Source organism: Chionomys nivalis, chromosome 18, assembly GCF_950005125.1.
Source record: "Chionomys nivalis chromosome 18, mChiNiv1.1, whole genome shotgun sequence".
NCBI lineage: Eukaryota > Metazoa > Chordata > Mammalia > Rodentia > Cricetidae > Chionomys > Chionomys nivalis.
Genome location: NC_080103.1, coordinates 28,173,349 through 28,198,244, shown reverse-complemented (window position 1 = coordinate 28,198,244; position 24,896 = coordinate 28,173,349). Strand labels below are relative to the sequence as shown.

Here is a 24,896-nt window from a genome sequence, read left to right as displayed (position 1 = left end):
AAACTCCATAAGGAGCCTCTTCAGTGCCCGTCATCCTCATGAAGTCATTGGTGCTACATGTTTCACTGTCTAGGAAAGTCTAAGTTCTTAAAACCTTTTAAATGCTATATCCATAGGTCTTTGAAGTGTTGAAGATTATCTATCAAACTGAAATATATCTCTATATCTAGAAAAACCTAACATGACCACAAGTTTGACTATTATAAATGACTATTAATCTATAATTTTTAATTATAACATTACATTTTTAAATGAGCTGTATAAACACAATACCTTAAACAAGAGTTGGAATACATGTATACGGTGTAACAAAATCGACCTTAAATTTGTATCAGTAGACCAGGCTGGCCTTGAACTCACAGAGCTCTGCCTGCCTCTGCCTCGTGAGTGCTGGGATTAAAGGCATGAGCCACCACTGGCCAAAATGACTTTTCTAGAGATATTTCATACATGTAGAAACTTGGTGATTTGCTCAGGAGCTCGGTTTTTATAATGGCTATGCTTTTGACTGTGAGTAGGATTTCCGTGGCAGCTGCATCTTTTGGGAGAGTACCGTGGGACCATGGAACATACTGTGTCACCTGTAGCTTTTGTGTCTTTGCTGCACTGTTGCCCAGCACCACTGCTGTAGCGGACAGGTGTGCTGTCACCTGCGAGTCACCATGCTTGACGTTAGCGGAGCTTGTCTGGTCTCCTGGTGGTACCACTAAACAAATACTGAAGCCTCTTACCACGTATGTGTGTTTTTGTTTTATTGCAAAACTGAGTGGTCTCTGATATATTAAAAAATATAGAAACGTTCCTATTTTTATCTTTTCATCATAAGGAGAATGTTTTCATTCTGCAAAAGGAGTTTTGTTAGGAGAATGACACCCTCCCCGCATTAACCTCTTGAACACGTCACTGATCTAAAAGTCTGAAATTCGTTTACTATGCTTGAGAGCGCATGGTTATATGTCACGTATATTATCCACGTTCCGCCTCAGTCTTTCCCACAAAGGATGTTAGCAGTGAACCTATGTGCCTTCACATTAGTGTTCGCTTGTTGACATAGCTCAGCTGAAATACTGTGCAGCTCACCTGCCGGCCTGTGGCCATAGTTTAGGTTCTGTCCTTGGAGACTCCAGGGCACACTTGTGGCAATAACTTTCTTTTGCCCCTGTGGACAAAGGGAAGTGCTTCAGGCTGTTAATGTGATATAAGACAGGATTTTAGTAAAGTAACTGTCTGTCTTCTGTGAGAAAGTGGCACCATTGTATAGATTCTCCCGGAAGCTGCTGTCCCACAGGCAGCAGCTTGATGTCAGTCCTGCCTTTAGTTCATGGACCTCTTCAAACTTTATCAGTACAAGGTTGGTAGATTTTCATAATATTTTGAATTTCTTGTGATTTTTATTTATAGTACAATAATATCCAGAATATTCTATACTCTTATTATATTTCAAAATTGCCCTCTCTAGATTCACCTCTTTTCAATTACTTGATTAAATTTAAACATCACTTTATAGGTCTGATATGACTGTATACTCACACCTGCGTCATACACTTGAGCAAAATGACATCTGAAATCAAACGTTTGGATCAGGATTTGAAAAGATGTTTTAAAGTAACTTAATTCTCTACAGGTGGTCCGTCCTTCAAGGAAACGGCAGGACCCAGCAGACAGATTTTACAAGGTATGACACGCAATTGTGTGTTTCTTGATTTTATGAAACTGGCTTCATAGTTCTCAATTGTTGAGAGTTCTCTGTTTTAAAAAAAAAAAAAATTAGTACCTGGTAGTCATATTGTAAATGTTATCCCTCCTCGGAAAGTGCACACACACACACACACACACACACACACACACACACACACACTATATTGAGTATATTAGCAATATTTTGTCATTTGGCTGTTTTCTCAGACTTAATTAACACAAAAACACAAAAAAGCCTAGACATCGGAAAACCCTGCTAAAGGTAAGCACTAGGCCTGACTCCAGTGACTCCCTGTTTTTTCCAAGAATAGTGTTCAATAATTTCTTAAGTTTTAGGGAAATGTAGAACTAAAAATGAAATCCAGTGAGACCTTTGTCATGTGAAGGCATCAATTAGTGATGCCTAAAGAGGAGCTTACTGTCGTGTGAGCAGCACCAGCTAGAGCTACTTTCCTCTGGGGAGATGAACCGGTCCTTCTCAGTGTCCCCTGGACTGTATTGTCCAGATTCGCGGCTTCCCGCTTCTTGCCTTTGTTGTTGTTAACTCTATTTCAGTCTCGTTTTCTCAGTGGCTTTAGATCCAGCCTCACCTGCATGTGTTTTTCTCAATTTTTCTTGGTGTAATTCTTACTTTTTGTGTTTCTTCATAGGGAAGATTTAGTTTCAAGGCTTAGGCTACCTGCTAGTCACCAGTTTTCCATTTACAAAATCTATGGACTCGCTTTAAAAACAGTCTTTGCACCTGTTTGATGCAACTGTATCAAATGCTTTCATTAGGTTTGATAATAACTTACATTTAGTTACGGAAAGTCATAAATGGGGGGAAGCTTGATGTAGCCTTTTATCATCTTTTGTACAAATTATAATGAAAATGAGTTTATACTTTGAAATCCATGAGTTTGTGGGTCTCAAGAAGGCCGAGAGGAAGCTGATGGGCAGCTGTGACTGCCTGGTAGAGAAGTCTCCTGGGCAGCTGCTCTGCAGACACGAAGGCATGAACACTTGGAGCCAATGCAGTTTCACCTGCTTGCTCGTCCTCAGTTCAGCTTCTAGCGAACCAAGTTTTAGAGGTGTTAATTCATTGGTGTGTTACAAGTCTTGCATGGTTTCAATTTTATATGAGTTAAACATACTTTATATGTCTTTAGTGATTTTTTCATGCATAGTTTCAATAAAATAAAGTAGTTAATGATGTGTGCTAATAAAACCCACTTTCTGGCTAGGAAATTACATGTAGTCTGGGACTTTCCAACCTCAGGGGAAGCAAGAACAAATTATTTCCCCCCTTTTTTCATTGTTCAGAACTATTTTTCTTTGTTCCTACCGAAACACTGATGGAAGAATGTGAAAACTTAGAACTATGTTACCGTGTTTAAGATTTGGTAATGTAGGGACTGTAAAGGGTATTGATTTATATCCATCTTTTTCATTTATATTTTTTAAAGCCGAAGTGATACAAATACAGTTTATTCTTTTGGTATTTAAAGTACCGTAGGGAAACTGGCTATCTAGATGAATTTGCCAGGGAACTGTTTATTTGTTGGAGAACAGCTCTGGGGCCGGTGAGGTGACTGTGGTGTGTGGACACTTGCCACCCAGCCTGACACCCAGGTACAGACTTCAGGGCCCTCGTGTTCAAAGGCGAGAACTGACTCTCACGAGCTATCCCATGCCCTCCACCCATGTGCTGTGGCATGTGCATACACGTACACACACATCCGCACACAAATGTAAAAACTTCTGCAGAGTAGTCTGCACAGATGAAAAGGAATAGGGGGTGCAAGGACCGAGTGCCGTGTGCTGTGGCCGCTGTACACGACAGGGTGGCAGTGAACTGTCTTTTCAGCAAACATTAGGACTTAGAGGGATTTGTAGCATGATTAATAAAAATCCAGAGACAGAAATTAGGGTTCAACCTGAAGGTCAGAAAAGCAAAACAGCCAGCTACTGTCTCTTACCTCTACCTCGTGGCGATCCTGCCTCCAGGAATCTCAGAATGAGACTGAGTGAGAGCTGACTCCTCCTGTTTTATATTCCTCTCTAGGGCTGGGATTAAAGGCATGCACCACTGGGATTAAAGGCAGGCACCTCCCGGTTTATATGGCAAAATAGTGTGGCTACTGGGATTAAAGGTTTATGTCACCACCGCCTGCTCTGTAAGGCTGACCAGTGGGGCTGTTTTACTCTCTGGTCTTCAGGCAAGCTGTATTTATTAAAACACAGATGAAATCTCACTGCACAGACTCATTGGTGGCCAGAGTTTAAGCTGCTACAGAGTCTCCTTTAGTTTAAATCTGCGCATTTTATTGTTCAGGGAACCTAGCAAATTTCTAAACTGCTCAGTCCATGTGGAGTGGTTGATGGTGCTGAAGACCAATGGTTTTCTCTGAGGGAAGCACACTTAAGTTTAACGACTGTTTTGCTGTGTGTGTCTTTGCTTATTAAAGATCTCCATGTTGAGTGAGTTATTGTCAGGTATTTTCAGAAAGAATCACATATGAAGCTTCTCCCCTGAGGGCTTCATGGTTTCCCAGAGCAGTGTCTCTTATCTTAATAGTGTATTTGAGCGCTTAAGCAGTTAGGTAGTGACCTACTTAGTACTTAATACTGAGAGTCAGCGTATATTTTCTAGACATTTAAAAGTATTTGAATACCTGCTTTTTTCCATGTGAATTTGAGCGTAGTAATAAATTTAGGTAGTGAAACTTTTGGGGTAATTAATATCAGATTACATAGAGTTAGGGTCCATATGAAATTCTAGTTCTAGGCAGTATTTTTAACCACCAGCAGAGGGCGCTGTATGTACATGTTTTGAAAATTAAAATGCTTTCTCAACCAATTTTTTTCACATGATGCCCGAACCTTTGTCCTTTGTAAAGTAAAGGTGAATGTCATAAACGGTGTTTAAAATTAATTTCCTCTACTCTTTCGGTTGCATTTTTCTATTAAGATCAAGTGTGATACGAGTTATCTGTTGAACTGGTGGTTGTGAGAGGATTTCTGTCACTTCACAAGTGCTCTGCTCTGCGATCGCTAAGCCATCAGTACTCTTCCTGACTGAGTTTCCACATTGATGTGTAATGCTTCATGTATGTCCTAAGAAATTATCCCTGTTCTACAATTTTAATCTCAATGATGTTTTCTTTCTAGGTGTATTTTTACACATTCTAGCAGATACACTTGGGAGTATTGGTGTAATTGCCTCTGCCATCATGATGCAGAATTTTGGGTTGATGATAGCAGATCCTATCTGCTCGATTCTTATAGCCATTCTTATAGTTATAAGGTAAGTGGCATACTGTGTTAGTATCTGTTATTAGAATGAGGGAAGGGCAGTTCAAAACTCCGTGATTAGACATTCTCAATGCAGGTTATCATGTGGGCTTTCCTTTGAGATTTACAGAAATTCCTGTCCAAATTCTCTTTTCCTCTTTACATTTTCATGCATTTTCCATTAATGCCTTGCCTGGAATTTTAACATTTCTTTTTGGTTTTTGGCATTTAAGCCTTTGATCATAATTCAAATTTTAAACCATACACTATAGCTATGGAATAAAATAATAGTAATATAAACTGCATTAGCTAGGATATTATAGTTTATATCTAGATGTGACAATGTCACACTCTAGTACCGATGTTACCTCTGCTAGAGCTACCTTGGGTTATACAGTTTCCCTCTTTTTCCTTCCCTCACCTGCCATGAGGCGAGGGCCTCATAATCACGTTGTGTGTAGGGCGTCCATGCTGGTGACTGCAGTGTGCTGTGTAGCTAATATTATCATCTCAGACCTTTTGTCCTAAAGCATAATTTTTTGTTGGCTTCATTTTTATTTTAAAGACATAAAACCATTCTTTTATCTTGCAACATTTAATTATTTTAAAATTTGCATGCCGTGTCTCAGAGCACCATCATTTCTCCGCACCTCCGCTCTTAGTAGTAAGTTTTTCTAATGGAAGCGCAGACTGATGAAGAGAGACCGTAATGACTGTTTGCAGCTCAGGGTTGACTAGGAGCGATGTCATAGATTGCAGTGCTAAAGTTAGAAGTGGTTGTTTTTCAGTTTCTGCCCTAAAAATAGAATATTTATTTTAAACATGCAGATTATTCATTTATTATCTGCACACGGAGGCAGGTGGCGTAGGGAAGCCTTTCTAAAGCTCCCCGTGCCTTCCCCTCACCTTTGGAGGTCTTAACCAAGCTCTCTCATATTAGTGTAGACATGACAGACCCCTGACCAGCCTGGTGATGCCTGTGCCTGCCTGGCTGGCTGTCGGGGCCTTCAGTGGCCTTTTGCTCTATTGTGTGTTACAGTCCTAGTTACTCCTGGTGGTTTCGAAGAGTATGCTCTTAGTGTTCCCTTTGCTCTGTCTCTGTCTGTCACCCAAGTTGTGCTGTAGTTTGCTTGGAAACTGTGATGGCCTCTTTGTCCTCCCTGCCTTCTTGTACTTCTCATGCTGCAGTGACATTTCTTTGATGGGGCTTATGTGATATGCTGCAGTGACATCGCTTTCAGGCCTTCCCTGCTCTTTATCTTGGAATAAAGTTTAAGGTCCATAATAATTCCCTTCCCCTGATATTGTTTAATCCTCTTAGCCGCTCCCTCCTTCCCTCCTGCCTCACTTCAGTTCACTCTCTCTTCTCCAGTGACGTCACTTTCCTGACTTAAATTTTCAGTTTCATAAATACATTATGAACACTCTGCTCTCCCATCCCTGTTTTCTCTCTCTAAGCTCTTTTTGCATTTGATACACATCCTTCCAAGAAGCTTAGTGCAAACAGCAGCCCTTCAGGAAACATGGCCCGCTTTGCCTCCCAAGCTGTGTGCAGTCCTTTCCTCTATCTACTTCTACAAAGCTGTTCACCATGCTGTCCCGAGTCTTCCTCATGCGTCCCTGCAGCTCTGTGAGGGCACACGATTGTCCTGTTACTTTAAAGCGACCGTATGGTTTTCCTGGCAAAGAAATTGACACACTTCAGATTTGAGTCAAAAGAACTCAGGCTTTTTTCATTCTAAAAAGTTCTATTTTCTAGCTGGGCACTGGTGACTCAGCCTTTAAATCCAGCACTCAGGAGGCAGAAGCAGGCGGATCTCTGAGTTTGAGGCCAACTGAAATCTACAGAGCAAGTTCCAGGACAGCCAGGGCTGTAACACAGAGAAACCCTGTCTCAAACAAACAAACAAACAAACATAAAAGTAAAAACAAAAACAAAATTAAGAGTTATGTTTTCTAACTCCAATTGAAAATTATTTCTTTGTTACGTTCTTATTCATTTATTCTACAACAAAAATAAATAATAAATAAATGCATATATGCACACAACAAACTTATCTTGCCACAATGTCTAATACATTTTTAAAAATCTTTATAAGCCATCCTCAACAAGCAGCCCAAGATTCCTACTCTTTTGATCTTATCTTGCCACATGGGAGAGAAAAATCAAATCAATAGATTGACATTCCGACATGAAATGATTATTTATTGTGCAGAACCAAGAGGACATCATGGTAGTCTCTGAGCCGTCACCTGAGGCTGAATAAGGCAAGTCTGCAACTAAATGTCACCAAAAGCTTTTTAGCCTAGGGAATCAGTTGCTTAAAAAAAGCCACATGGCTAGAAACAGCTGCCCTAAAGGAGGCCCAGTGTGGCCGGAGCCCAGGGGCAGGAGGAGAGTGGTTTGGGATGAAGCTGAAGAAATATGTCAGGGAAAATTACAGGGCTCCGAAGTCAGATTTAATTTCCAGTGCAGTGGGAAATCATGAGTGAGCCTTGGTCCATATGTTTTGTTTGTGCTGCTGGGGACCAAGCCAAAGCCTCTGCATGCTAGGCAAGCACCCATCACTCATGTGCATCCTCTTACCCTGATTTGTATTTTTATTTATTTATTTTATGTGTGTGAGTGTTTTACCTCCATGTATGTCTGTGTACCGTGGGTATGTCTGGTGCCTTATGGAGGTCTGAAGAGCTTTTTGGAGCCTCTGGAACTGTAATTTTAGATAGTTGTGAGCTGCCAGATGGGTGCGGGGAACTGATCAGTAAATGCTATTAGCCACAAAGCTGTCTCTTCAACCTCCTGATTTGAAGTTTTAAAAATGGTTTTGAGCTGGGCATGGTGGCACCCTTAATCTCAGCACTTGGGAGGCAGAGACAGGCAGATCTCTGTGAGTTTTAGGTCAGCTTGATTTACATAGCAATCAACCAGGCCACATAGTGAGCTCCTGTCTCCAATAAATTAATTAATTGGGTAAAATAAAATAAATAAAGATAAAAAGAAAGAAGCTATTTTGAATGAAACTGAGGGTGCAAGGGGTACCATCTAGAAGCTGCCGTAATGAACCAGGGGAGAGGCCTGGTAGCTGGGTCTACTCTAACAATGGAGAGATGTGAATAAAGCCAGAAAATGGGGTAGAACTACGGAGATTTGCTCATGGATATGGATGTGTAGATCAGGGTTAGGCGAATGGGAGCCGTGGCAATGCTTAGAGCTCCTACCTGGGATGGATGGAGGGGTTGTGTTGTCACCGAGAGGAGACTATAGAAGAGCAGCGTTTCCCTCCCTTTGGAAGGGCACTCTGGTCAGCGACCGTGTTCTGCTCCCTGCTGCTTTGGGATGCTGTGGAGTTATTCATGTGGAGGTGCCCAGTAGACAGTGACTATGTAGATACAGGATTGTATATTGATAACTCTTACATATTAATTTAACCTATTTCTAGTAATCTGTGTATTGCCACGTGGCTGTGGTTTACTGGGTAAAGTTGCAGCATTTGTCCAGCGGGGCTACATGGCTTCTCTCTGAGTCCACCTCCTTTCTCCCCAGCATTCCATTTAGTTTTCCCCGCCTAGCTCTGTTCCCCTATAGCTCTGCGATAGGCCCAAAGCAGTTCCTCCATTAACCATGGTATTCACAGCATCCAGAGGGGAATCCCACATCAGTGGATAACTGCAGTCCATCTGAAGGCCATTCAGCAAATGCTGTGGTACCTACCCAGCTGGGCAGTTGATCACATAGCAAATACCTTTCCCCATGGGGGAGCCAGCAAAGCGAATGGTTATACAAGCAGATAATAAGACATGTACTGTGTAGTGCAGCAAGGCACGAGAGGCAGGAACACTGCTTTCAGCAGGAAGAAATAATCCACGCCATCAAATGCTCTTGGGATGATTGGTCACTTACACCAAACGCTGGGGAGAGAGGTGAGAATGAAGGCCTGGTCAGAGAGCATCAGAGATACCGTGTGTTTGTGTGTGTGTGTGTGTGTGTGTGTGTGTGTGTTAGCCGTAGCCAGCTACGTTCAAAGCCTTCACCGTGTGTGTGTGTGTGTGATGTATGTGTGTGTGTGTGATGTGTGTGTGTGTTAGCCGTAGTCAGCTACGTTCAAAGCCTTCACCGTGTGTGTGTGTGTGTGTGTTAGCCGTAGTCAGCTGCATTCAAAGCCTTCACCGTGTGTGTGATGTATGTGTGATGTATGTGTGTGTTAGCCGTAGTCAGCTACGTTCAAAGCCTCCACCGTGTGTGTGTGTGTGTGTGTGTTAGCCGTAGTCAGCTGCATTCAAAGCCTTTCACTGTGTGTGTGTGTGTGTGTTAGCCATAGTCAGCTGCGTTCAAAGCCTTTCACCGTAAAGGGAAAAGTGTGATTGCCTGGCAGCACCCAGGACCCACTTTGAGGTTTGTGGTCTTGAATTTAGTATAAAAACAACTAGTATGGTTGTATGTTTCCTCTGGTCTTATTTAGCTACTGAGTACAAGTTATAGAATGGTAGGAAGAATTGGATTTAATAGGTGTGCCATTTTCCCAGATCAGTGCTACTGTGATGGGGGCAAGGTAAGAATTATAATAGAAAGAAATTAACTGAATGTGTCAGCCCTGCTCTGAAGCAGGCCCCTGCTTAGGAGTAGTTAACCAGCACAAATCATACTCCATTGTGTGTGTGTGTACATGTGTGCACTTAACATGCAGGCAAAGCACTAATACAAATAAAATAAAAATTGCGAGACATATAAAATAAAAATAGTGAGACATGCTTAAAATCAGGATCTAAAGTCTAAGTTATATTTAGCAAGATGGAGAAAAAGAGCAGTATGTGGAGACCAAAGGATGGGTTGTCCATGTGGATACTTAAGCAAAGAATAAAGAAAGAGTAGAGGTGATAGGTAGAAAGCCAGTTGCTCAGCTCTTCAGTGACTGAAGGGGAGTGACCAAGAATTGTGCCCCTGGTATTCAAATGGTTAGATGATCAGTGATTGAATGGGCTTGCCCTTTAAGGGAGGTGTGGTGGGAGGGTGTGGGGTGAACAGAGATCTAAAAGTAGAAACAATGAGCAAGCCCCTGCTGTCTCCCCATGAGCATAAAGAAATTCTAAACTTTGTATAAAGTACCAACTTAGTGTTGTCTTTCCTTTAAAACCCATGCTTGGGTGAGGAGCGCCACACTCAGCAGCTGGGTTGTGAGGAAGTTCCATAGTTTCAAGCGTAGTATTGAACCTGTAGATGCTGGGCACGGTGACAGGCACCGTGATCCTAGCACCTGGGAGGCCGAGGGAGCAGACCTCAAGTTTGAGGACAGTGTGGGTTAGACAACAAGACCTTATCTCAAGTTATCTCAACAGAACAGAAGTATTTTCTCTCCTACCTCTTACAGGTTTTATGTGTCATTTTGCCCAGGTAAAATGTGTTTTGGAAACCTGCCCTGCCTTTTCTCCTATAACTAGACTCAGTTTCCCCTTTGATCCCGAAAGTTATTTCCCATGGTTGGTGGTTTTCTCTTAGCATCGGCTGACACAAGCAAAGGGTAGTAAGAGTTTCTGGGTAGAACTGGTTTATGCGGTGATGAATTTTGTTTCCCAGTGAAAAGCGGGATGGAATGTAGAGACGAGAGAATGATTTTGTCTCCTGGGAAATGGACTGAGGTTTACAGTGGTTTGCTCCCTTCTTCTCCCATGAATAAAGCTGGAATCAGAAGGAAGTAGAAAGCCGAATCCATCAGTTGTGTCATTGCAAGTTTTAAATGATGTCGTTGACTTTGTTGTGTTAACCACTTGAATGAAAAGGAGTCTTGTGCTTGATGGAGATCTATAACAGGACACAGCAATGTGCATTGTTACAGGTGTGTTTTTGAAGCCTTGCTAGACTTTTTCTTTTAATCAGTTTTTTGAGGTTTACCAGTTAGCATCCTTACTGTGCTTTGTACTTATTAAAAAAAATCATGTAGATGTACAAATAAAACTTCTTTTTAAATAATACACTTATTTCTTATCATGTTGAGGGAAAAAATACTCCAGTTTTTGAGGCTTTAGTAATGACAAACAATGTTCATAACTAGAGGCAAGAAATAGAAAGGCTGTTTCCAGAAGAAAAATGAGTTATGTAGTAAGCGATCACAATCATTGTTTACACATAAATGATTTGACTGTGAGCCCAATTTAGGTAAATTGTAATTTGGTTCCAATTATTTGTGGTTTCTAATAAACAACACACATAGGAAGCTACTCAATCTTCATACAGTCATGTATGAGAAACGGCAGGCATTTTATCTTTTTCAGAAATGTTTTTGGGTGTTCCCTAACAATTTCCGTTGTGGTTTGCCTTTCAAGTGGCTACATTTACAATTCTTTAGGCAACCTGAGATAGAAGAAAACAGTCTATCAGAATCTTAGCTGTTGCTTGTGTAAATTTTCATGTTGTGAAATGGAATGAATTGGAGTACTGTTGCCCTGTAGTTACATTCTAAAAGCATATGTGCATCGTATCTAAAGCCACTGTACTGGGAGATGGAGACTGACTAGTCAGTCTGCCACCCTTTCTAACTAGCATTCTGGGGGAGGTTGTGGTACCATAAGGCATCGATTTACAGGTAATGAGTGTTTCTCTCCTGTGCATCCAGAATCTGCTGGGCCTGTATTATCCTGAGGACTAAGTAGTCCTCACTCCAGTCATCTGTGCTCAGTGGTTCAGACGAAGAACCTAGTTGGGAGATGCTTGCAGAGGGGGCATTTAGAACTATGAAAGAAACCAAATGATTCAGGAATGCTAAAAAGAAATTTTCACTTTTAAGATTCTATTATGTAATGTTATCATTTACAAATATTCAGTAGGTTTTAGTGAACCACCTTTTCTTAGGTCCCTATACAGAGCACTAATTCAGTTCGATTTTGTCATTGTCCATAAACCATGATGACTATATTTAGAAATTTGTGTTTGCTCTACACACCTACATGCACACATGCACGCACGCACATGCACAAAGAGATCATAAATATTCCTTAATTATTAGTGTATGTAAAGGGCTTCAACTCCCTTTTTCATGACTTGACTATGTCAGGATAGGGTCATGCCTGGCCAGTAAAGAGGAAGCAGGGTTTTGATTGATAGTATCATAGAACAGGAGTAGGTTTGTGTTCATTTGACATTCACTGGGTTTTTCCTTAAAGAACATTGCTAGCTCAATTCCTTATTTACTATCAGAGGTTAACGTCCTCTATTACAAATCCCTCTAGAGCCTACATCCCTTTGCATTCTTTTCCTGGGGGGAAATGGTATTTTTTTTTTTTGCCACACAGCCAATTAATTCTTTAAAACACAACCAGTGTGTAGGTTAGGAGTCATGTTAACTCCTCGTAGAGGGTATGTTCTTTACTGAGGAGAGCCCCGGGCCACAAGTCTAAAATGGTTATCTGTGTGCTGATTGAGAAGAGCCGAGTTCTGAGAGGTGTGGTCTTCCCCGGTGAGCTTCTCAATCATCTATTTCCCTTTTAAACCCCAAAGACATCATACTGGTTCTCCTCTGCCCTAGAGTCAGATGTCTCATGGATAGAACTGCATGCCCATACACGTCTGCATGCATGTGCACACACACGCATCAAAAAAAAAGAAGAAAGTAAAAAGATATATATATATATATATATATATATACATGTGCCGTAGTGTCTGAATCTTAAGTGTCACCTGAAGAAATGTCAATGTGGTAAAGGCTTGGTCTTGGTTGGAGCACAGTTGGGAGATGGTGGAACCTTTAAAAGGTACAGCCTGGTGAGAGGTTCTCATTGCTGACTGTGTGTCTCTGAAGGAAGTAGAGGCTCTGGGCCCTTCTCCTGTGCTTTGCTCCCTGGCGCTCTCTGCAGGGAGTGGCTTAGCTCTCCATCCTGTTCTGCCACGAAGGGCTGCCCTGCTGTGGGCCTGAAAACAGTGACTCTGCCCATGACAGCTGTGACCCGAAATAAACCTGTCCTCCTTATCATCTGGTTATCTCGGTATATTTGTTGCAGTGATGAAAAACTGACTTACATAACAAAGTACAGTGTGAGTATTTATGTGGCAGTTTTATTAAGTAGACATCTCAGAAAATTGCTAAACCTATGATGCTTCCAGAATAAATCTCTTAGGGTCAAAATGTCCTGTTTTCTGCCTCTTGCCTGTTTTTCAAAGTTTTTTTTTTTTTTTTTTTTTTTTCTGTAGTCTCTCCATGTACTGTACCACACTTTAGCTTGTCACTTATGGGAGACACTCTGCCCCCGGTTGCCTTTGTTAGGCGTTTGCTCACAGTATCCTGATCTATGAGTCCTTTCTTCTTCTTCCTGTTTCCTGTCAGTCTGGAAGTCCTCTAAAGCGCAGTTCTGACGCCCATACTTCTGAAGCATCCCCACCCTGACCTAACACCTGAATTTAGCATCCTCATTTTCCAGAACAGTGGTGTTATGTGCAGCAGTGTGTCAGGAGATAGATCCTCCAGGACACTAGGACCCTCACCCTCAGCTGATACAGTGTCTTTGCTCCCCGTAGTGTTTTGAATTCTGGAGACCTAGGTTGAGGATTGGGAGGCTTGGGTTATGGTTCTTCTTTGTCATTGTGAATGTGGACTTGTTCCTTTCTAAGTTTCTGTGTGATTAAATGTCTTTTCATGGATTGTTGACCCAGGATGCTTTTAGCATGTTATAAGCCAAGTTAGTAAGGAAAATAGGAATTGACATTCTATAGATTGCTTTATGATACAAAGGGAGTTTTCAGAACGGAAGGGCAAAGATTACTAAATAACAAATCTGATGTTACAGATTCAGAGGTCATTTAGATTTAGACTGCTAATAAGCTGCATTAGAAACTTAGTTTCATCTCATAGTAAATATGGAAATCAGAGGTTACACCTTGCTCGGGTGTTGAGTTGAAGCGTTCCTGACCAAGTATTCAGATGGCCTTATAATTGTTTACATGGAAGAAGCGGGATTCATCTGGTAGGGTTGCACCCAGATTCTGCGTGCTGTGTGAATGTCTGTGTAGCCCTTCCTTTTTTATTTAACATTTTACCTGCCCAATATTAATTAGTGTTAAAAGTTAATAAAAGCCTGCTATTACAGATTCAATCATATACTCCATAAGAAACTGCTCAATTACAGAATTTTGTTATTTACAGGATTGAATGCTGTGGTTTTTCTATTCATAACTTGTATTGGAAACTTTAAACTATGTGTATAATATATTTTAATCTAAACTTTTGTAGTTTGGATTTAATTTGATTTCTGGCAATATCTTCTGTATGACCTGTCAAAGTTCATCTTTTCTGATAACCCTGTTGGTCAGATCACAGTATCAGAGTCATGTCCATGTAAGAACACTTTTTATACTTGATCTTTACCCGAAGGCTGAAAAGTAGTTACTCCCATGACAACATTTTACCCTTGACTCTGTCAAAGCCTAGGCACAGCACTTTTGAAGGTATACATTAGGTAGCTGTTTAATAATGACATTCAGTGCTTTATAAAAGCCAGATCCTTTGACTTGAGGGGTTTGTTTTTATTTTGAAATTAAACAGTGTTTGCAAATTAAAGCCGAGCATAAAGCATCAGGAGAAACAGTAAGAAACCAGTGAAGTCATCCCAAGTTCTCAGTGGTCCCTAAATTATGAAGCAGTGGTATCCAAACTTTAAAGATCCCTTCCCAGGTTTACTCACAGGCATGCTGCTGCCGTTGTGGCAAAGATAGCTTTTTGTTTCCAGTGCAGTAGTTTGTATAAGTTACTGGCAATGGCTGGGCTTATCAGTTGGTCAGATATGAATAGAGATAGAAGATGTCTTCATATCAGAGATCTATGTATTTGTATCAGGTGTTTGGGACTCAGCCTGGTGAGCTGCAGAGTGAGTAGGGATTGAACCGCAGTCCTGTGTGCCATCTGGCTTCCTTCCTTCCTTTTTTTTTTTTTTTTTGCTGTCACCCCCAGTTAGGAAGTTCTCACCATCAAAAATGATTTCCCTGCTGTCACAGAAAACAGTGTTTCATGAGGATCCTGCTGCCAACAATGGCAGCTTGAAATTCAAGGCTTTTACGTTTTAAAATCAACCCTCCCTGCCTTCCTCTTTTGGAAAGTTAGCAGGTTTGCATGTGGCATAAATAAATGACATTGCAAGAGGCTCAGTTATACTGTTATTTTAACAGAAACTTCACTCTTCCCTCAAAAGTGCATTCTTAGCTGGGTGGTGGTGGCGGCTCACGCCTTTAATCCCAGCACTCGGAAGGCAGAAGTCAAGTGGATCCCTGTGGGTTCGAGGCCAGCCTGGTCTACAAGAACTAGTTCTAGAACAGGCCCCAAAGCTACAGAGAAACCCTATCTTGAAAAACTTTACAAAATGCATTCTTTTTCAGGACCTGCCAGATAGAGGAGAGGTCATTAATGACATATAAATAAATATACAGACTACCCAAATCTAGACAGTCCTAATTCTTCCTAATCTGACCTCATGTCACTCTTAAGAATTGTTACAGGGAAAGCATAAAACTGCCTTAGATTTGTTCTTTTATTAAAAGGCTTATAAGATACCATTTAATCTATGTGTGTGTGTGTGTGTCGCTCACTCTCACTCACTTTTTCATGCTCTCTCACGCTCTTCTACCATAAAGATTTTAAGTCCTGGTTTATTTTTCTACAGAATTATTTGGGATGACTGAGCTGTGTTTCCGTGAAGGGGCTGTAGACTATCTATGAAGTAGGAAGGGGGAGTGAGGAACTGCTGACTCCATGAATCGCCCAGGCTGCTGAGTTATCTCACAGTTTCCATGATCAGTATTCTTGGCATAGCCTGGCCGGCTTCTGTGCTCGGGCCTCACAAAGCTGTAACTAATGTGTTGGCTGAGGCTGCAGCTCATCTGAGGCTCAGGGTCATCTCAAGCTTCTGTGGTTGTCAGCAGAAATCCTGACCGTGCAGCTGTTGAGCTCATAGTGGCTTATTTCCTCAGAGTCAGCAGGGAGCAGCTGGCCTCCACCAGCACTCTAGTCCCTCTTTGAAGGGCTCGGCTCCCATTAAGTCAGGCATACCCAGGTGTAGTTGTTTTGTCTTTTTCTTTTCTTTTTATAAGTCTTTTGAGGTCCTGCCACTCTGCTCCCAAATACATACCTGGAGACTTATTCTTACTTATGAATGCCTGGCCTTAACTTGGCTTGTTGCCTCTTACATTTTACCTTTTTAAATTCTATATTCTTTCTTTCCTTCTTACTCTGTGGCTGGCTGGGTGGCTAAGTGACTGGGTGACCGGGTGCCTGAGTGGCTGAGTGACTGCGTGACTGGTGACTGAGTGGCTGGGTGGCTGAGTGGCTGGGTGGCTGAGTGGCTGGGTGACTGAGTGGCTGGGTGGCTGAGTGGCTGAGTGACTGTGTGACTGGGTGGCTGAGTGACTGTGCGACTGGGTGACTGAGTGGCTGGGTGGCTGGCCCCTAGCATCCTTCTCTCCTTTTCTCACTCCTCCTCTCCCTCAAGCCTGATTTCTCCTATTTATCCTCTCTGTCTGCCAGCCCCACCTGTTCCTCTCTTCTGCCCTGCTATTGCCATTCAGTTCTTTATTAGACTAATCAGATGTTTTAGACAGGCAGAGTATCACAGCTTCACATAGTTAAACAAATACAACATAAAAGAATTCAACACATCTTTGCATCATTAAGCAAATGTTCCACAGCATAAATGAATGTAACACTAATATTCCACAACACCCAGGGTTTCTCCCTTAATGAACTAAAAGTCAACGTATTTGAACCTTAAATGCATCTACAAAGTCACTTTGCCTTAGTCGTATTCTGCTGCATGGAAGCAAGTCACGGTTTTCACAAACAACTTGAGTGAAGGACCCCATATTTGAGTGAGTCACTGAGGGTCACTTTAAGGTATGTGACTCCCAGTTCTTTCTCTTCTGTTTTCTGAATGTCCAACCCCGAACTTAGAGAAGAGCTGGTGTTCCTTAGTGTGGGCTGGAGAAGGATGCTGCATGGCTGAACAGGGAGAAGAGCAGGATGGAGCACGGGGTGCCAACCATTTCCTTGGGGTCTCTGTCACGGTGTCTCTGTTCCACTGTTTTTCTCTGCAGGGCTTGCAATGTTTCAAGATATTTTCTTGTTACAGTGGTAGTGTGACTCTGTGTCCTTATAATGAATCAACATGATGGTGTTTGTCAAAGTCACCAGAAATGATGTCAAATCCATCCCTGGAGGCCTCAGATTTGTTGTAGTTTGTGAAGTAGCTTTCAGGCTACCAGAGTTAGAAATGATCTAATATTTATTCAATTACAAATTTGTTACAATTCAGAACATTCAGTGCTGTTTTCAAAAAAGTATTGAGGAAATCATGTGCCATTTGTATTCATTCTGAGTAGAATGCAAAGATAATTCAGTGCTACAGGGTCTTGGCAGATTATTTATCTTATTGAATGGTATAGAGAGAAAGCCATGAGATCGTTGCCAGAGAAGCCAAAGAGACATCTGAAAAAATGCAGTGACCCGCCCTTCCTTACCTCCTTCCCGCCTGAACTATGTAGTGAGTTCAAAGCCAGCCTGGGCAGCTTCGTGAAATCCTGCCTCAAAGAGTTCTGTAGGGCCTGAATGTAGAGCTCAATTATTGAGCACTGTCGCCTTCCACCCTTGTTTCCTTCCTTCATTCCTTCCTTTCCCTCTGGGGAAGAGTTAGTAAAAGGCGATTTTAAGATTGGTAAGAGAAAACACATACAAAGAGCTAAGAAAACTGCAAAAGAATAAAATGTGGTCTTTATAACTAAAAGTGACTTGCCTGAAAAAGTAGATAAACTTAGGGAGCAGATCAGTGAGTCCAGAAACAAATGACTTACAAAAGTAGTTCATTCCCACTCACAAAAGAACAACAGCAAAGGCAGATTCAGACTGCAATGAGACAGCATGCTCTCCTGGGTAGGACAAATTCCCAGTCTTGTAGTAAGGCTATGGGAAGAATAGGTCTTCTAAGGCACTGCTGATAGGAGGGAAGTTGTCCCTGTAAAGAGAAATGTCACGATACTGGCATTTGTGTGGTCATCGCAGAGGGAAACTGACAAAAATATAAAAAGATATTCATAAAATTTTTCTCTTGGCTAAGTTTATAATATCAAAATATTGGAAGTAGCACAGATATTCATCAGTAAGGGAATCTGGTTATGTGGTATGATTTCCACAATACAGTATTCTGAGAACAAGAAACTCCCTGAAAATCACTGACAATTGCCATGGGTTAGTTCCATAGGAGCACTGCAGCCATTTCTATAATAAGGAAAATAACAAGTGTAATCTACATATTTTGTGAAAAAAATAATGGAGGGGGAAACCCAAACCAGAGTAAAGATAGCTACCTCTAGGAAGACAGAGGGAAGACATCTGAAACGAGACTTTAAATACATTTCAATACCCTTTTCTGTAAGTTTTATTTTATTGGTGCACAGTTGTGTAATGCGTGTGACGTGAGCCTGCCTCTGTGTGAATGACGTCAGAGGACAGCATGGTGGAAACAGTTCTGTCCTGCCATTTTCCTGTGGGCTTCGCGATGCAGACTCATGTCGCTGGGCTTGCAAGTAAATGCCTTGACCTCCTGAGAATCTTGGTGGCTGCTTGATGTCCCCTTTTTTTTTTGGATTTTCGAGACAGGGTTTCTCCGTAGCTTTTGGTTCCTGTCCTGGAACTAGCTCTTGTAGACCAGGCTGACCTCGAACTCACAGAGATCCGCCTGCCTCTGCCTCCCAAGTGCTGGGATTAAAGGCGTGCGCCACCACCGCCCGGCCACTTGATGTCCTTTTGACCTAAGACTGGTCAACAGTTTTAGCCATTGAAAAATAAGCAGAATTTAAAAGGTAGACCGTGTATTGGCATGCCTTCGTTACGTGCTGGAAGAAGAAAAGGGTGACCTTTAGTTCTGCAGTTTTAACGTTTGTTATTAATCTATGTGTAGTTTAAAATTATCGGCTGCGAGGTTCAGTCTGCATGAAGGCTGCTTTGTTCTTTTGCTTAATTAGTCCTTTGAAAACATAGTTTCTTCTCCACCTCTGCCACTCAACATTTCAGACTAACCAGCATCCAGTGCAGCATAGCAATTAGAAACCCGCTCTGAGGTTCTCTATCACACGCATTCAGGGTGGCTTTTTATTTTTAGGTAAAGAATTAAAGATAGATTCCTTTGCTTTTTACTTGATATGTGAGCTTTACTTCTAGAAAAGGGCAGCAGGTGTCACAGGGTCAGGGATTTGCTTCTGACCAGTGCTCAGGTGTGAGAAGTGCCCCAAGTGGCTTCATTTCTTTTAGTCGTCCAGACCTTATACACACTTGAAAGTCATGTCTGTTCTTTAGAGGGAGGTGCCTCTGAAGAGCTAGAAAGCTCTTCCTGTGACATGTCTGAGGCTGCTTCTAAGCACCAGAAGCAGAGCCTGCCTGAGATCTGTACATTTGGATATGCAACCTTGAGCAAACCACTTAGCCTCTCCATGTCTCGACTCTTCCACCTTTAAAGTACACATGATTATTCCTACCTTGTAATTTGTTCTGTGCCTCTCAAATGGGCTATCATTTTTCCGTCCTCAGCCTGTACAAATAAGGCTGTTGCAGAGCTTGAGCGCAGCCCCTCCGTGTCTGTACTCCCTCACTACTGTGCTGTGCTCCTTTTCATGTTCACTGGCTCCATTGAGCTCATTGTCAAATGGAGGGAAAAGCAAGAGAGAAGCCACTACCTGCTGATAGGTAGCTGGTTCCTACAGGTCTCATTATCTTTCTGATACATTTGTATCCTGATGTTTAATACACACAGATGGAATTTATTCCAACAGCTTCTTGTAAAAACTATGTGTATCTTAGGGGGCCTTTTGTTCCCATTGTTGATTGTGTTATTTATTTATCTTTTTAGCATTTTTAGATTTCCTTTTTATTATATTGAGGGTTTGGTGGCATGATTACTATTTTCTCATTCATGAAAATAAAGGAAAGATATTTTATTAAGATAACAAGTTAGAGTCTGGAGAGATGGTTCAGTGGTTAAGGGCACTTGTTGCTATTGCAGAGGACCCTGGTTTAATTTTAGCACCCACATGGTAGCTTACAACCCTCCATAACTACAGTTCTAGGGGATCCAATGCCCTCTTCAAGTGCACAAGTGTGAGTGCACATACACATGTTTAATAAACAGTAAATAAATCTTAAAAACAACCTTTTGAAAAAGAGATAACAAATTGAAGTAGGACATAGTTATGCCTGTAATCCCAAAATTTAGGAGGTAGAGACTGGGGGTCCTGTTAGGGTCGTTCTCGGGAGTTTCGGGCCCTGACTCAAACACACAATGTTAATAAATTATACATCAAGATCTGAAAGTCCTGAATAGTCCTGAACAAAATTCTTTCTCACCTGTGTACAAGCATACAATAAAGTGCTGTATTGCCTTCTCTTTACTAGAGGTTCTTTCTTGAGAGTCACAGAATTGGGGGGGGGGGGTACTTGACTCTTACTTTGAAGGGTTTAGTGCCATATAAAGGATGTCCTGTATTCCAACTATTCTCCATTAGCAACTGCATTTTTATCTTGCATGTGTATTTTGTGTATGTTTATGTGTGATATATGTGTATGTCTGTGTTTGTGAGTTTGTGTATGTAAAGGCATGTAAACACTTACTGCACATGTGTGTGGGAGTCAAAGAGCAGCCTCCTGTGTTGGTCCTTGCCTTCTACCTTGTTTGAGGCTGGGTGTCTTTGTTTTCGGCCCTGTGAATCGCAGACTAGCTGGCCCACAAGTTTCCGTGGATTCTCCTGTCTCCAGCCCCCATCTTGTCACAGGGTCACTGGGATTGCAGATGTGCTCTGCAGCATCCTGCTCTACATGGCTCCTGGGGATTCAAACCCAAGTCCTCACATTTGCATCGTTACCCACTGAAGCGTCTCCCCAGCCCACATGCAAACTGTTATCTATTCAATACGTAATTAGATGGATGCTAAGTGCACACTGTGTTCAGACCGTGATGCCAGGCCTTGGGAATAAATGAGTGTGACTGGACTTGACCCTAGGAGACCTCTCTGTGGCGAGAAGCTGCAAGCACTTCAGAAGCTTGAGTCTTGGCTTTGTGTCACTAACAGCTTCTTACCCAGCTTTAACAAGCCACAAGCTGTTTCAGCCTCTCTGAGTTGTTTTTCCCATCTATAAAAAGAGAGTTGGGTATCAGTGATCCCCATGGTCCTGCCCTTATCTAAGCTGCTGTGATCCCAACATTTCCTTAAGGTTACTTTGGACTATTGTGAGGGTGAAATTTAAAAGTTTTTATGAAATCACTTTAAAAACTATTAAGTGCTATATATAAACAAAAATATTATTCTCTACTAATCTGATGTCATATGTTGATATTTTTGTTCCAAAAAGCAGACACATGAAGTGTTAGTACTACATCCCAGATGCTTAAGGAAAAGGTCAACCTCTTCGTGCCTGTGGGGGTTCCATAGCATCTCTTGTCCTCAACTGAGTAAGACAAGCAGCGTACTGAGTGCATAGATTTAGACCCCGGGGTCCTGAGGTTTAGTATAGTTATATGTGAACCACATCCCCAGACAGGATCACTTTGAGGAATCTGGTTACTAGATTTATGAGATTCAAGATTAATAGTAATCTTCCACGACCGTAGGTTGGTTGTTTAAATACAACTACCCATCTACTTATACCTTGCAGTACTGTTAGAGATGGGATGTCTTTGTCTTCTTTTGTCCATGAAAGGGTTTGGAGTGGGCTAGAGAGATGGCTCATTAGGTTCTCAGAGGTCCCATCACCTCTGTAACTCCAGTTCCGGGAATCCAGCGCCCCCTTCTGTCCTCTGTGAGCACCAGATATGCAGGCATTCTCAGGTTTAATTACTTAAACTCTGAAGTTTTTAATTAAGTATGATTGTTCTTCATAAGTTTTCATAAGTTGTATACCTTTTAGAAGATTTAAAGATTTGGTTTTTTTTCAATGTGTGAGTGTTTGCCTGCTTCTGTGTATTTATGTGTTCCACATGCATGTCTGGTGCCCAAGGAATCAGAAGAGGACACTGATGCCCAAGGAATCAGAAGAGGACACTGATTACCTAAAATTATCAGTAGAGGGTTGTCAGCAGCTATGTGGGTGCTGTGAACTGGTACAGGTCTTTTGCAGGAGTACAAAGTGCTCTTAACCTTTGAACCATCTTTCCAGACCTCCTAAATTTTTTATTTGTACATATCTAAGTGTGTCTGTCTATGTGTACACGTCCATTTGAGCGCCCTTGGAGGCCAGAGGAGGGCCTCACAGTCCCCTCGAGCTGAAACTATAGGCACCTGTGAGTGGTTGATTAGGTGCTGCTCACTAAACAGCTCAGCTCAGTTCTACTCATTCCGCATAAGAAGCAAGTACTCTTAATTGCTGGACCATCTCACCATCCCCAATACATTGTTTACTTTATTTATAGTTACTGCTAGACTACTTAATTTACTATTGAAATATGATGATCTTTCTCTGAAAGCTGTGTCTGCAGTAAAACTTGGATTTATTTTCATTGCAAAGTTACTTGCAGCAGAGTAAGTGTTGCTCGTTTAACCTGTTAGAAGGCTTTGGAATTAATTTTATGTTTATAGAATGATTATAGATTTATGTTCAGCTTTTGAAGAATGAAGCCATTACTTTGTTTTACTGGTGAATCCTGCTTAATGAGTCATCCCTTGTCATTTATGAAAGGAAAAGTAGCATTCATTGTGAAAACTAGAATTGATTTAGTCAACCAGAAGCGAGCCTCTGACTGTTTCCAGATGCTTGCTCTTCCTTTCCCTATGGGGTTTGGAAGCAACTCTCAGTCTTACCTCAGCGAGGAATTTGCTAAGCTTGCCTTTTCCTCCATATCCTCTCATTATGGCTAGATAGATCCATGCTGAAATCCATTTTATGATTCCCCGTTATGATAGTTAATCAGAAAAATATGGAAAGAAACTCCTGAGCTAAACACAATTTAAAAGGCAAAACTGGAGTTGCCACAAGCTTCCTTTACATTTCATGGACTTTGAAAACGACCTTGGTTCCGAATTGCATCTCCTCCTGCGAGTGAGCAAGCACTGTTTCCCCAGCTATTTGGTGTTTCAACACAGCTCCTACAGCTGACAGGCTGACACCATTACAAACCATTGTTAGGAAAGCTGTGTGGTGTTTCTGTGAGGTGCAGCGGGGTGCTTGCCGTGACTCAGTAGCCATTCCAGTGTTCTTAGAAGAGTCCGATCGGTAAAGGTGATCGTGGACCCTTTTGCTCATGGAGTCTTCATATATTTTAATAGTATGTGTGATAGATAGAAATAGGTGCTGCTCTTCGGTTTAGGTGAATTAATTAATAACCAATATTCTTAACTATCCAATGCCTTGTTTCTTCCTCTAGTTACTTTTCTTTTCTAACCTTCTCTGACCTATCCCTTACTCCTGAAAATATATGATGGAAGGCCTGCAGCAGTATTGTGTTGTTTTATATGATAGCCTTCTGTTTTATGTTTTTCCTTCACTGTGACATGTAATCTACTGCAGGTGCCTTTCCCTATTGCCATGTGTTGCAGTTACTGAGCTTTTACAGTCTGATGCTAGTGCATTTTTGTTAGTGATTTCATGTATTTTAAAAAGGTTCCGTCATTTTCCCTGACCGAAAGTCTATGCCTTGAATTAATTTTGTCCCGTGGATTTAGCTGTAAATTCTGTTCCATACATACATACATACTCACAAACACACACATACCAAACACTGAAATGCTGGGGACACAAATATAAGTCCTAATCCATCAACTGTTTTTCAGTATATAGAGAAGAAACAACTTGTTGATTTTGCAATATAATAATCCCATGGCACCACTGCTATTTTTTCCCTCTTTTTCTAGGTATCCCATGTAGACAGAAGTTTCTGTCTGACCTGGTCTTGCAGCCATTTAGTTCCAAAGAAACACATAGTGGCTTATATTAATTATAAACTGTTTGGCCTATTAGCTCAGGCTTATTACTATCTATCTCTTACAATTTAAAATTAACCCATAATTCTTGCCTATGTTTAGCTATGTGGTTTGGTACCTTTTCTCAGCAATGTAGTCTCATCTTGCTTCCTCTGCATCTGGCTGAAGACTCTATCTGTGCCTTTTCTCTTCCCAGAATTCCCCTAGTCTGTTGTCCTGCCTATATTTCCTGCCTGACTACTGACCAATCAGTGTTTTATTAAACCAATATGAGTGACAAATCTTTATAGTGTACAAGAACATTATCCCACAGCACTGCCAGTCTGGCCCCAGCTCATGAATGCTAGGATTACAGGCATGTGCCACCATGCCCCACATCATTCATGTTTTACAGGAGCAAAGAGCGGACATCTCATCTTTCAGAGGCCAGTGCATAATCAGGAAACATACCCTAAAGGAAGTCATACTTGAGCTCTAAAGACATTATAGGAGCTGAACAAAAGGCCTATTTAAGAATGTTCTAGGCAGACATGCCATTAGCCAAAGCATGACAGAAAGGGATGGCACAAGGTAAAGTACATCGTATTTGAAGAGTTTAAATGTGAAGCAGGGATTGAGAGTAGGTAAAGAGAGAGGGATCAGAGACCTCCCTCTTCTCTCCCCAGATAGTACCATGTTAAAGAGCTTACATTTGACCCAGCATTTATTAAAGTAAGGAACATAGGATTCAGTGCTTGTTTTTTATGGATTAGCCTCATAGCACTATAGAAAATAGCTAACAGATCCCACAGAAGCCTGGTAGCTATCATGCATTATTATCTTCTAGTCTCTGTAGCCCAGGAGGCTGTGGGCATGGCTAACTGGGAGTTCTCACAAGGCAGCAATCAAGCTGTCAGCCTGGCCTGCAGTCATTGCAGGGTCAGCTAAGGGAAAAGCCACTTCCAGCCTCCCTCAAGCAATTGTTTGGGGCTAGTGGTCTGGATTCTGATTCCTCTCC

The 24,896-nt window shown here is 41.6% G+C and overlaps 1 protein-coding gene across 1 annotated transcript in view; it reads left to right on the top strand.

Annotated features, from left to right (window-relative positions):
• The window catches only part of Slc30a7 (solute carrier family 30 member 7), a 65,731-nt gene that overhangs the window by 23,009 nt on the left and 17,826 nt on the right, over nucleotides 1–24,896 (top strand). Inside the window, exons 7-8 of the mRNA XM_057793646.1 lie at nucleotides 1,625–1,675; nucleotides 4,849–4,984. Coding sequence (XP_057649629.1) covers nucleotides 1,625–1,675; nucleotides 4,849–4,984 — 187 coding nt within the window. The remainder of the gene's footprint in view (nucleotides 1–1,624; nucleotides 1,676–4,848; nucleotides 4,985–24,896) is intronic.